The sequence below is a fragment of the Tursiops truncatus genome, chromosome 7, assembly GCF_011762595.2.
Source record: "Tursiops truncatus isolate mTurTru1 chromosome 7, mTurTru1.mat.Y, whole genome shotgun sequence".
Taxonomy (NCBI): domain Eukaryota; kingdom Metazoa; phylum Chordata; class Mammalia; order Artiodactyla; family Delphinidae; genus Tursiops; species Tursiops truncatus.
Window position 1 is genome coordinate 77,553,996 of NC_047040.1, and position 14,459 is coordinate 77,568,454.

Genomic DNA, 14,459 nt, shown 5'->3' on the forward strand with positions numbered 1-14,459 from the left:
ACTTCTTTAACCTACTACGTTGATGCTTATTTCTGTTTTGAAGATTATCTACTAAGTTGAACCCTTTTCCTTTATCTTCTGTGCCAAAGGTTGAAAATTTGTTTGAATAATTTATTTTAAAATCTGATTTTTGTGAGACTTAATCAGAGATATGGGAATCACCAAGGGTTTTTTGTTGTTTTTTTTTTTAATTCCTTAAAGCTCAGTGAAGAGTTTATGTGTGTAATCTCATTTCATCAAAACAGTAGTCCTGAGAGGTAGCTGTTATTCTCATATGGTTGAGAAAATGCAGAAATCTGTGAATGAATTTTAAGTATGTTAGTATTTTAAATTTGGGGTGAAAGACTTTTAATTGTGACCTGTATTTAAATATTTTAAACTTTTATCTTTTGCTTTAAAATTGAATAGTTATAAAATATCCATTTGGTATTCTTCCATTATAAGTGTCTTTTTTTGTTTTTGACTAATAATAGCTTCATGTTTTTCCTGCTTACTTAAATAATATGGGCTCACTGGGAGGAAAATGAAGCAGACTTAAGTTAAAAAGAAGAAAGTAAATTACCCTAAGTTTTTCTACCATGAGGGAACCACCATGATTAATATTTTGGTTGTGTCAGTTGTCCGTCAAACTATTTTTTTTCCTCACTTAATTGAAACATCTTTTTGTCATATGTTAAATTCTCACATATTCTGACATCCATTTCTGGGTTTTCTTTTCCACTCTATTTCTAATTCAATATTACACCATTTTCTGATTAGAGTAGATTTAATATTTAATAAGACAAGTCTTTCATGGTTTCTCTTTTCATTATGTCCTTTGCTGTTTTCAGATATTAGCATATGAATTTCCCTGTCCCCCACCAAAAGCAGTCTTTAAATACACACACAGAGACATGCTCAAAAGGCAAAAATTGTGTTTTTATCTGGGATTAATTTAATTCTTTCCATTTTAAGAGAACTGACATATTCATACTTTTCAGTTAAACTTTCCCATCCAAAAATATTGTGTATTTATTTGAAAACTTGCTGTTGTTTTATTCTTTTTAGATTTCAGGTACACAAATTTCAGTTACTTGTGCTTTTCAGGCTATGGTCATTATTGTTGATCCATGGCGGTTCCCTCATATTTTTTCCCTCTATTCTTCCCTTTATTCTTTTTCCCTTTACTCCAGTCCACCCTCCCCAGTAGGTGCTTACTTGGATATATGTCCTAAGACACGTATATTGGGAAAAGCTTATGAAATTTTTTTGTGTAGCTTTTTTGTGTGTTTTTTCTTTTTTCTTGATCTTCATCCTTATTTTATAATTGACATACAGTATTATATTAGTATCAGGTGTATAATGCAATGGTTCAGTATTTGTATACATTACAAAATGCTTACCAAAAATAAGTAGTTAACCCATCACCACACATAGTAACAAAATTTTGTGTGTGTGTGTGTGTGTGTGTGTGTGTGAGGAGGACTTTACTCTTCAAAGATATAATACAGTATTACTAACTATAGTCACCGTGGTGTACATTTTATCCCTCATGACCTACTTATTTTATAGCTAAAAGTTTGTAGATTTTGACCCTCTTCACCCATTTCTCCCACACCCCCAAACCATCCTCCCCTATGGCAATCATCAGTCTGTTCTCTGTTTCTATGAACTTGGTTTTTTTGTTTCGTTTTTCAGAATCTACATGTGAGATCATACAATACTTGTCTTTCTCTCTCTGGCTTATTTCACTTAGTATAATGCCTTCAAGGTCCATCCATGCTGTTGTAAATGGCAAGATTTCATTCATTCTTTTTTTTATGGCTGAATAGTTTTCCTTGTGTGTATGTGCATTTTATATATATCTTTATCCATTCATCCATGCATACTTAGGTTATTTCCATATCTTAGCTATTAAAAATGATGCTTCAGGGCTTCCCTGGTCGTGCAGTGATTGAGTGTCTGCCTGCCAATGCAGGGGACACGGGTTCGTGCCCTGGTCTGGGAAGATCCCACGTGCCGCGGAGCGGCTAGGCCCGTGAGCCATGGCCATTGAGCCTGCGCGTCCAGAGCCTGTGCTCCGCAACGGGAGAGCCCACAACAGTGAGAGGCCCACATACCGCAAAAAAAAAAAAAAAAAAAAAAAGGTGTTTCAATGAACTTTTTATAGGAACTTCCATACTGTTCCATAGTGGCTATACAATTTACATTCCCACCAACGGTGTAGGAGGGTTCCAGTTTCTACACATCCTTGCGAACATTTGTTATTTCTTGGTTTTTTGATGATGGCCATCCTGACGAGTGTGAGGTGAAATCTCATTATGGTTTTGATTTACGTTTCTCTGATGCTTAGTGATGTTGAGTATCTTTTTATATACCTGTTGGGCATTTGTATGTCTTTTTTGCCCATTCTTTAATTGGATTATTTGTGGTATTTTGCTGTTGATTTGTAGGAGTTTCTTATATATTGTGGATATTAACCCCTTATTATGGTTTGCAAATATTTTCTTCCATTCCAGAGGTTATATTTTCACTCCGTTTACTGTGTGGAAGCTTTTCAGTTTGATGTAGTCCCACTTGCTTTCTATTCCTAAACATGAGGAACTAGTTCAGAATTACTTTAACTTCCTTTTAGACTCCCTTACAATGAGTGGTGGTTTAAGGATAGCAAAACATGGTTCTAACCAGAACTCTAATGAACATTCTATGTAATTCAGGCTATGAATATGTACCTGGCAAGAGAAATTCCTGTGTATTTAATCTGTGGTCAAGCAGATCCAAGAGAGTCACTTCCCTAGGTTTCCTCTGCTGTCCTCGCAATTCTTTTTGCCTTCTGGAGTCAAAAATTCAGGTATTAGTTGCCTTGACATTTGTTAGAAGAAATTGACTGTTTGGATCTTTCTAGTCAGTCATTCTGACAGGCTTTCTAAACAGAAACAGCTTTTTCTGCATAGCACCTGGTGCCAGTGCTGTGCAGGTTGAGGTGCTCACTACAGGCCTATCGCAGTTATTGGTTCAGTTCCAGACCACTGCAATAAAGTGAATGTCAGTCACAAATTTTTTGGTTTCCCAGTGCATATTAAAGTTATGTTTACACTACACTGTAGGCTATTAAGTGTGCAATAGCAGTATGTCTAAAAAAGCAATGTATATACCTTAATTTAAAAATACTTTATTGTGAGAAAATGCTAACCAATCATCTAAGCCTTTAGCAAGTCATAATCTAAAGATTACTGATCACAGATCACTGTAACAAATATGATAATGAAACGTTTGAAATATTGTAACAGTAACCAAAATGTAGCACAGAGACACAAAGTGAGCAAATGCTGTTGGAAAAGTGGTGCTAATAGACTTGCTCCACAGAGTGTTTCCACAAACATTCAATTTTTTAAAAAGGCAATAATCTGCGAAACACAATAAAGCTAAGTGCAATAATACCATGTAAATGTGTAAAGTTGCCAGATTACAGCAAGTTCAAGTTTTTCTTTTTGGAGATTTCTGGAATTTTTAAAATATTTTCAATCTATGGTTGGTTGAATTCACTGATGTGGAGGGCCAACTGCTGTAGTTCAGTCTTCTTTTAAGTCTGTTTTATGATAGAGTTTTAAATATTCTCCATTAAATACTGTGCATTCTTCATTCTGTTACATTACAGATACTGTATAAGATTTGGAGCCATTTTGAATTTGTTGTGCTTTATGTTATCATTTTTCTATGTGCTTATCCAGCAGGCTTGCTGAACTCTTGTTGCTTAGTGAGTTTTCTGTGTAATACCACTACCCTCAAATGACCGTTTTGGCACCTTCTCTTCTGGTCCTCATATTTGTGTCTACTATTATTGTTTCAGGCAGAACCTCTAGTGCTATGGTGAGTGGTAGCAGTGATAAACTGGCATCTTGTCTTCTTTCCTCTCCTAAAGGGAATAAGTTTAAAATTTCTCCATTAAATATGATGTTTACTATAGTTTTTTGGTATGCAGTCTATGTTAAGTTGAAGTTTTCTTCTATTCCTGGTTTGCTGATAGTGTTCAATATGTACTTATTTTTTAAATTCTTCAGTGTTTTTTTCCATGTCAACTAAGATCATATGATATTTCTTTTCTACTCTGTTAATGTGAAAGTACATGGATAAGTTTTCTGACATTGCCATCTTTACATCACGAACATGAACCCTAGTTATTCATTATGTGTATTTAGTGGTATGTATATGTGCATACACGTGTGTTTAATTTCTTCTGAATTTAGTTTGCTAGTATTTTTTTTAGGTTGCTTGTTTCTGGAGAATAATCTCTCTTTTCTGGTCCTTAGAACAACTTAATAAGTAACTTATTTCTTAATGCTTGATAGAACACAACTAAAAACTGACTGGACCTAACACTTTTTTTTAAATTCAAGTATAGTTTCTGTATAATAATATATGTTACAGGTGTGCAATATAGTGATTTACAATTTTTAAAATTTATACTCCATTTAGTTATTGTAAAATATTGGCTGTATTCCCCATGTTGTAAAATATATCTTTGTAGTTTATTTTATACAAAACACTTTGTACCACTTAATCCCCTACACCTGTATTGACCCTCACCCCTTCCCTCTCCCCACTGGTAACCACCAGTTTGTTCTCTGTATCTGTGAGTCTGCTGCTTCTTTGTTATATTCACTAGTTGTATTTTTTAGAGTCCACGTGTAAGTGATATCATACAGTATTTGTCTTTCTCTGTGTGACATATTTCACTTAGCATAATGCCCTTAAAGTCCATCCATGTTGCTGCAAATGGCAAAATTTCATTCTTTTTTATGGCTGAGTAGTATTCCATTGTGTGTGTGTGTATCACACCTTCGTTATCCATTTGTTTGTTGATAGACATTTAGGTTCCTTCCTTATCTTGGCAATTGTTAATAATGCTGCTGTGAACGTAGGGGTGCATGTATTTTTTCAAACTAGTGTTTTTATTTTCTTTGGATATACACCCAGGAGTGGAATTGCTGTGTCATATGGTAGTTCTGTTTTTAGTTTTTTTGAGAAACCTCCATACTGGTTTCCACAGTGGCTGTACCAGTTTACATTCCCACCAACATTTACGAGGGTTCCCTTTTCTCCACGTTCTTGCCAACATTTGTTATTTGCATTCTTTTTGATGATAGCCATCTGACGTGTGAGATGATATCTCATTATGATTTTGATTTGCATTTCCCTGATGATTGATTACTGATGTTGAACATCTCTTTTCATGTGCCTGTTGGCCATCTGCATTTCCTCTTTGGAAAAATATCTATTCGAGTCTTCTGCCCAATTTTTATTGGGTTGTTTTCTGTTGTTGTTTTGTTTTTTGTTCATTTTTTTGTTTTTTGATGTTGAGTTGTATGAGCTGTTTATATTTTGGATATTAACCCCTCATTGGTCATATCATTTGCAAATATTTTCTTCTATTCAGTAGATTGTCTTTTCGATTTGTGAATGGTTTCCTTTGCTGTGCAAAAGCTTTTAAAGTTTAGTTTGGCTCTAATAGTTTTTGAGGATAATGGTTTTGCATTACCATTTCAATTTCCTTAGTGGTTATTGGGCTATTCGAGTTTTCAATTGCTTCTAATAATTTCATGTTTTTTCCAGATTTTTATCTATGTTATTGAGGTTTAATAATTGTTTAGCATAGAGTTAGAAATCATGATTGCTATCATTGTCCGTTTTTTGGGTTTTTTTGAAGAGGGGAGAGGGTAACTATTCAATTTCTGTTGTCATCTTTACTTCCTTCTTGATTACTTACTCTCGGTCTTTTTCTAGCATCTTGAGTCCTTTTAATTTTAATTTGAGTCCTTAGCTCACTGGTTTTCAGACATCCTTAACTGTGCTGCTTAAGTTTTTTTTTTTGCTTTTTTTAATAAACTTATTTATGTATGTATGTATGTATGGCTCTGTTGGGTCTTTGTTACTGCGTGCAGGCTTTCTCTAGTTGCAGCGAGCGGGGGGCTCCTCTTCGTTGCGGTGCGTGGGCTTCTCATTGCAGTGGCTTATCTTGCTGAGGAGCATAGGCTCTAGGCGCACGGGCTTCAGTAGTTGTGGCACGCAGGCTTAGTAGTTGTGGCACACGGGCTTAGTTGCTCCGTGGCATGTGAGATCTTCTCGGACTAGGGATCAAACCTGTGTCCCCTGCTTTGCTAGGTGGATTCTTAACCACTGCTCCACCGGGGAAGTCCTGGCAGGCAGATTCTTAACCATGGCGCCTCCAGGGAAGTCCCTTAAGTTTTGACATAAAGAATTTTTGTTGTTATTCAGCTCTCAATATCTTGTTTTCTTTTTTCCTCATTTGATTTCTTTTTTTATTAGGTATTAAGTGGTTGGTTTTTTTGGTTTCCAGATGTCAGATTTTTTTTTTTCCAAATTGACTTTTTTTTTTTCCTAGAGAAATTTTAGATTGAGTGCAAAGTAGAGAGTTCCCAAATACCCCCTATCCCTCATACATACAGCCTTCCCTTCTATCAACATCTCTCCCCAGAGTGGTATGTTTACTACAGTTGATGACCATACATTGACACATCATTATCACCCAAAGTCCAGTTTGCATTAGGTTTCACTCTTGGTGTTATGCATTCTATGAGTTTGACAAATGTTTGGTGACGTGTATCCCTCATGATAGTGTCATACAGAATAGTTTTGCTGCACTAAAAGTCCTCTGTGCTCTGTCTCTTCACCCCTCTCCCCATCTCCCCCCACAACCCCTGCAGCCACTGGTCTTTTTACTGTCTCCACAGTTTTACCTTTTCCTGATGTCATATAGTTAGAATCTGAAAGGGTATGTGACCCTTTCAGATTGGCTTCATTCACTTAATTTTCCTCCATTTCTTTTCTTTGATAGCTCATTTCTTTTTAGCACTGAATAACAAAATAATTATAATAGAGGTGAATAATATTTTGTTGTCTGGACATGCCACATTTTGCTTATCCATTCAGTTACTAAAAGACATTTTGGTTGCTTCTAGGTTTTAGCAATTATGACTAAAGCTGCTAAAAACATACAGGTTTTTGTGTGGACTTAAGTTTTCAACACGCTTGGGTAAACATAAAGGAGCACGATTGCTTGATCATATAGTAATAGTATATATACTTTTGTAAGAAACTACCAAACTGTCTTCCAAAGTGGCTGTACCATTTTGACTTCCCACCAGCAATGAATGATAGTTCCTGTCGCTTCACATCCTCACTAACATTTGGTATTGTTGGTGTTCTAGATTTTTTTGGCGTTTTAATAGGTGTGTGGTGCATCTCATTTTAATTTGCAGCTCTGTAATAGTGTATGATGTTGAACATCTTTTCATATGCTTACTTGTATCTATGTCTTTTTTTGTTGAGGTGCCCAGATTTTTTACTCTTTTTACAGATTTAATTTTATTTATTTTTGGCAGCGTTGGGTATTCGTTGCTGCGCGCAGGCTTTCTCTAGTTGTGTTGAGCGGGGGCTACTCTTCATTGCATTGTACGGACCTCTCCTTGCAGTGGCTTCTCCTGTTGCGGAGCACCACCTCAAGGCCGCAGGCTTCAGTAGTTGTGGCTCACGGAGTCTAGAGCGCAGAGTCTAGAGTGCAGGCTCAGCAGTTGTGGTGCATGGGCCTAGTTGCTCTCTGGCATGTGGGATCCTCCCAGACCAGGGATTGAAGCTGAGTCCCCTGCACTGGCAGGCGGACCCTTATCCACTGCACCACCAGGGAAGTCCCTACTCATTTTTCTTAATAAGTTTAAAGAGTTTTTATATATTTTGGTTAACAGTACTTTAACAGATGTGCCTTTTGCAAATAATTTCTGTTTGTGGCTTTTTGCATTCTTTTAACTGCATTTGGCACAGCAGGGGTTTTTAATTTTACTTAAGTCCATCCTATCAATTGTTTCTTTCATTGATCATGCCTTTGAGAGACTTATTTTTTATAAGGTATACCTTTTTGCATTATTAGAAAGCACAGTCTATAAGATGTTGATTCTTTGCAGTTTATTAAAGCTTCCTTTATGTTCTATGTCAACACCAATTTTAGGAGTTTTTTTGTGCTAATAATTTAAAGTTATTTTGTTTTTCTGTATCTTGACATATCTTTCATCTAAGGAGAGGGGTATATTAAAATCTTTAACTTGAATGGATGTCATCTTTTTCTCCCATATTTTTCTGTTTTTGCTCTGTATTTCGAGGCTCATTTGCAAATAAATGCATATATGTTGAGGATAAGTTCTTTATCTGTTAACTCTTTATCAATATACAAGTCCCTCTTTCTATTTCGGTGGGACAGACAGTTATTATAGTTATTTTTATTTTTTTTTACCTTATAAAAACTTGTTATATTGTAAATAGAATATTTTTCCCATTTTTATTACAAGCTAGTTATTGTCATTCAAAAATTTTTGTATGTTTATCTTATAGCCAGCTAGATTACCAGAGGCACTGGATAATTAGTTTGTTTTTTTTATTTGAGTCTTTAGCAGTAAAGGCAAGAGAATTTATCTCTTTCCCAATCTTAATACCAGTCATTAATTTTATTGCCATAGTGTATTTGTGAAATTATAGTGATTGCAGACTTATGTTTTGGTCATGATTTTAATGGAAGTGGCTTTAGGATAATTTTTATTGGCCTTTGATAAGCTATCATTTAAATGTTTTTCTCTTTATTATTGTATTATTTGAGGATTTTTTTGTTTTTATTTTTTGAAGACTTATGAATTGTCATGATATTCGGGATGTAATTTGATCATACCAAGTCTATTAGTGTGATCATGTGGTGTTTTCTTTTTTCAATTTGTTAATAGAAATACTTTCTTTTATAGATATCCCAATATTGAACTACCCTTGCACTTCTACAATAAATTCTACTTTGTCAGAGTGTATATACTGAGGATTCTCTTGGCTTTTATTTAAATTCTTTCATTTATATTTATAAGTAACATTGCCCGCTTTTCTTTTTTTGATACCTTTTCTGTTGAGTTTTGTAACTGATAAAGACCTTTTCATCTCTTTCTATGATCTGAAATAATATTGTAATCCTCTGTTCTTTAAAGGTTGCATAAGGTTCTACTATAAAATCATCTGGTTATAGGTATCTTTCAATTGCGTCTATGGTAATTGGAATATTCAAGTGTGACGTGTTTCTTCTGGGTGAATTTTGGTGAAGTAGTTTGGGAGGAAATCATTTCCTCGAAATTTTGAAATTGGTTGTGAATCTCTTCTATGTCTGTGGTTATTTTCCTTATTTAGAGTAGTGAGGGGATTTTCCTATCTGTCTTAGTCTTTGGATTTAGTCATTTTTTTCTCTTTCAGTTTTGTTCAGCTGAGCTTATACATTGTATAAATGTTTACATTTTGAGTTTGAATGTACTGAATTAATTCACAACCCAATGGTTGACTAGCTTTTTTGAATCTGAAAAGTATATTAGCTCTCTTGATAATTGCTCTCTTGATAATTATACATGTGCATTTGTTTTCCTTATACCACAGGTTTTTGTTTTGGGGGTTTGTTTTGTTCTTGCCTTTCAGATATTTTCAGTATCTATTGTGCTGCTACATCATTTGTTACAGTGTTTTGCTTTTTTTATTTAGTGCTGCATCTTAGACATTTTTCATTATATTAAAAATAGACCTGGGCTTCCCTGGTGGCACAGTGGTTGAGAGTCCACCTGCCGATGCAGGGGACAAGGGTTCGTGCCCCGGTCCAGGAAGATCCCACATGCCGCTCTGCGGCTGGGCCCGTGAGCCATGGCCGTTGAGCCTGCGCGTCCAGAGCCTGTGCTCCGCAACGGGAGAGGCCACAACAGTGAGAGGCCCGCGTACCGCAAAAAAAAAAAGAAAAAAAAGACCTGTATAAGAGAGTTTGTAGTATGAATGGACTGTAATTGAACTGTCATTGGGGGGTTATTGATTTATCTCTATCTTGTCACCACTATTAGTAATCTGGAAGAGACTATCCTTGTACAGTCTTTGCAGCTATACAAATGGGATTTTGTAGAGTGAAACTTCAGGATCAAGAGATTATGTTTGCATTTTTGATTTGATAAGAACTACTAAATTGACCTTCAGAGAAATAATACTAATTCTGTTCCCAACAGTAGCCTGAGAGTACCCTTTTCTTCACACCCTTTTTTTTTTTTTCACACCCTTTTAACATTGTGTACAGCTGCTCTTTGTCATTCATCTGATGAGCAGAACGTTTCATTTTAATGTGCACTTTCTTCATTTACTAATGAAGTTGAACATCCAATTATGTTATCTGTATTGAGTTCTGTTAGTGGCCATGTTTATATTTCCATTAGAATGTCTTTTCTTATTGATGGTAACAGAGTTGTGTATGTTAAGGGCAATGATTTTTTTAATCCCTTGTTTTGTAAATATATACTCCCAGTTTATCGTTTGTAAAAATGTTTACTTTCCGTTGATTGTCCAGGACTGCCATTTGTGTCATCAGTTTTTTATTATTACAATAAGTGTGTCAGTAAGAAAATAGTTTTGGGAATGGTGTCATCTGTGATGAAAGTGCAGAGTAATACTAAGGCTCCAAAGCAATGAATATCTTAATAACTCCTGCAGTGCCCCAAAGAAACTAACCTTAAGGTTAAAAGTAGTGTCCTGGCTTTAGCTCATTTAGAATATACATTTAGGTCTTTGTTAGGTTTTTCCCAGTTTTGCAAAGGCAGTCTAAGTCTTTGATAGGTAGCATTTGCTTATTGCTCTAGAGAGGTCTTATGTTTAAAAAAAAAATAGTAATTTTGTAGGAAAATGAGTCTTATTAATAGACTATGCTAATATGACTATCAGTACTTAGTAACTACTTGCATAGGTCATATTTTATACTATGAAGATAACTCTCCAGTTGTTAGTTGTTGATATATTCTTTATGCCACTCTTCATCTTACACTCAACATTCAGATACATTTGTTTTTAAATTTTTCTTTTAAAATATTAATTATTAGTTTTGGCCAGAAGCAAGACATTTTATAATTTTACTTTAAGTTGCAGATCAGATATTTCTAAGGAAAAAGAGCGAAAAATTTATCAGATAAATTACTTTTTCCACTCCAAACTTGACTTTTATAAGTGAATTTGATTATTGCTTAAGACATTTGTACAGAATTTATATTCCTGTCTGAAATGATTTCATTTCTGTTGATGCAAACAGTTGGAGCCTTGATCCATAGTAGGACCTTAGTTTGGGCTAGGACAATGTTGTAATGAACTTAAGCTAGCTATGTTACCATGGTCATATTACTTTACTTTCTTGTGCTCCATTTTCTCTTCTATAAAGTAGGGATAATAAATGGTACCTGTCTCATAGGGTTATTAAAAGAATTAACTGATAATTGATGCAAAGCAATTAGTACAGGGCTTAATACTTAGTAGTTGGCCAGAATTCATCTGTTCTTATTGATAATTAGACTGTCCCTGAATACAAGCTTGAAACAGTATTTCACGGTGGGTAAAATGTGTTTTTTTTAAGGCAGAAATTACTGAACTGTTCTAGTTTTATCATTTATTTCCTGAATCATTATGAGCAAGTTGTTAACCCTCCTAAGCCTTGATTTTTTAATTTGTAAAATGCGGATAATGGTCTTACCTGCTTTGTAGTACAGTTGTAAAATTCAAATAAAGTAATAGATAGTGAATACTAAATTGCTTACTATTTGTTTTACTAGTTTGTATACTTCTCTTCTCATGTTTGGTCAAGTGTACATAGTCCCTTTCTTTTTCATTCCATTATCTCATATGTTTATTTCTGGTGAACTTCCTCTTTCCTTGATGCCTTTAGCAAATGTGACTTGGGAAGTTTAAATATAATTTTGGAACTTAATAGATTTCTTCTTAGTTAGTGCAATCCTGAGTTGGTACTGAGTTCATTTTTATTTTAATAAGAAATACAGACCTCTTTATCTCTCTTAATATCACTTAATTTATGAAATAAAGCATTATGCATACAATTGAAGAAGCTTCCATATATGTCTCTTATTGCACCACTTTTTCATTATAGGATGTTAAAATAGGTGAATAACAGCAAGCTAAATATTTTTCAGCAGTTATTTAATGTTTGCTCCAGAGAGATTATAGTTGTCATATTCTGCAGAGGTACTAGAACAAGTTAAGGAATTTAAATACACCTTTGGAATTATCTAATCATCCTGGTATATCATTCAGAAATCTGTAAGATTCTGTAAGTGGTCGTGTCAGACTCTTTACAGAATGGACTTAACAAATCTCTATAGCAAGGGCCGTTTTGTATTAAACAACCCAAATTTGGTTAAGTTCTTTTCTGTGAATTCTAATGGCGGTCTGTAATTTCTTCACTTAACTCTAGTTCTTTTCTCAGAAATTACAGAAAATAATCATCTTACCTCATCTACTTTTGTTAAAATTACATTGATTTATGTCCTCCTTAGGTCGTCTTTTCTTGTTCTCCATCCCCACAATTTGCAAATATTCCTTATACAGTTTTCAATTAGCATATTTCAACATTTAACACATCTGAAATTGGAATGCATTCTATCATCCATGATGTCCTATGATCTTCGTTCTCCAGGCAGCACTTATCACCTAGTTGTGCATGACTGAACAGTAAAAGTGCCAACATCAGAAGACTGAATGTCCGTGGTTTGCAAGAAAATCCTAGAAATAATGGCACAACACTCTTTTATCAGCTAGGAATAAAATGATTATGTGAGAGAGTAGGAAAAGCAATGAATCACATGTGTTTAGCCACATTCCCAAAGCAGAAATCAAAAGTAGATCTGCTCCATTACTCAGTAAAGTTGATAAGGAGGGAAGAAAGGTGAGCCAGTTTTAAATAGGTAAGGAGAAAGTTAAGAACCAGTAGCAGTGGTTTTCAGTTATTTTATGGCTTGTTTCGTTTTGCTTTTCAGAAATGCTGCATTATTAGTAGGATTCTTGGTATGCAACAGGGGATGGATGGTATTGTGTGGAAATATAATGGACATTAGCACCTTGGATATAATAAGGGGTCTGAGTGTAAAGTTTAAGGAATAGATTAATTATTTTATTTGCCTATTTTCCTTTTTATGTATTCACAGGAGTGATAGGAGATAAAACCTAAGTCTAATAAGTAAGAATAAGTCCTTTCAAAACGTTTAACATAAATCTGAGTGATAAAAAATGTGATGGTTTGACAGTGACTTTACCTTTTCTTCCTTAGAGGAATGTACAACAATCTTTTGTTTCAGATTTGAAGAAATTTGGTATAGATCATTTTTATAACCCTTTTTTGAGCATACTTTAGTCTGAAAAATCTGGTGCCCAGAATTGGGCTTAGTACCTTTGATCTCATCCAGTAATTCATTCATTCATGATTCTTTGTAAAACTGCTTTTTAAAAACCACTTTATTAAGGTATGATTGACATATGAAAAGCTATACATATTAAATGTGTATGACTGGATGATTTGGGGAATAAATACACATCCATGAAACTATCACCAAGACCATAGACATCTATCATCTCTCAAAGGTTCCTCCCAGCCCCTTTTATTATTATTATTATTTTGTGTTTGTGCACATGTGTATATATGGTGACCTTATAAAACTCTTAACCAACCTTTTATTTATTTATTTTCTTTATTTTTTTGACTGTGTCAGGTCTTCGTTGTGGCGCGTGGGCTTCTCTCTAGTTCCAGTGCGCGGGCCTCTCTCTAGTTGTGCCGTGCAGGCTCCAGAGCGTGTGGGCTCTGTAGTTTGCAGCATGTAGGCTCTTTAGTTGCGGCCTGCGGGCTTAGTTGCCCTGCAGCATGTGGGATCTTAGTTCCCCGACCAAAGATAGAACCTGTGTCCCCTGCATTGGAAGGCGGATTCTTTACCACTGGACCACCAGGGAAGCCCCTTACGCAACCTTTATTTGAGCTATCATGTCTGTTGATACTTGAGGTCTTACTAATAACTTTTAGTAGTTTCTTAGTAGTTCTTTTGGACCCCATTAGTGGATTTATATTCTGTATCAAACTAGTTTCATGTAAAACTTTATCTTACTCATCTTGTGTTGAGGCATTTGTATTCACATTTTATCCCTGTTAAATTTCATCTTGTTGATTATTAAGTTCTGATTGTCATACAAAGGCATCCTTTCTGATTTTGATGCCTGCATCTTTATGGCATGTCAATTTAGAACTTTGTCCAACTTGATGTAAATATTCTTTGGGTTAGATATTCTATTTTCAGTTACCTCCCTGCTTGCATTGATCAATTATTCTAAATAACTGTCAAAAGTATGCCCATTTTATACTTTTAATTTCTTCATATATTGCTTTGAAACTAATGATACTGATATTTATTTACAGTGGCACTGTTAAATAATTTAAATCTTTTTATAATTATTTTTCTTTAGAAATCAATGTGGACTGAACATAAATCACCTGATGGAAGGACCTACTACTATAATACTGAAACCAAACAGTCTACTTGGGAGAAACCAGATGATCTTAAAACTCCTGCTGAGGTAAAAGTTTGAGGACTGGA

The 14,459-nt window shown here is 34.8% G+C and overlaps 1 protein-coding gene across 10 annotated transcripts in view; it reads left to right on the plus strand.

The window, feature by feature from the left end:
- Positions 1 to 14,459, plus strand: part of PRPF40A (pre-mRNA processing factor 40 homolog A) — a 54,697-nt gene that overhangs the window by 17,292 nt on the left and 22,946 nt on the right. For all 10 annotated transcript variants that reach the window (XM_019922583.3, XM_019922585.3, XM_019922584.3 and 7 more), the window contains one exon: positions 14,329 to 14,439. In XM_019922583.3, the coding sequence (XP_019778142.1) occupies positions 14,329 to 14,439 (111 nt within the window). The remainder of the gene's footprint in view (positions 1 to 14,328; positions 14,440 to 14,459) is intronic.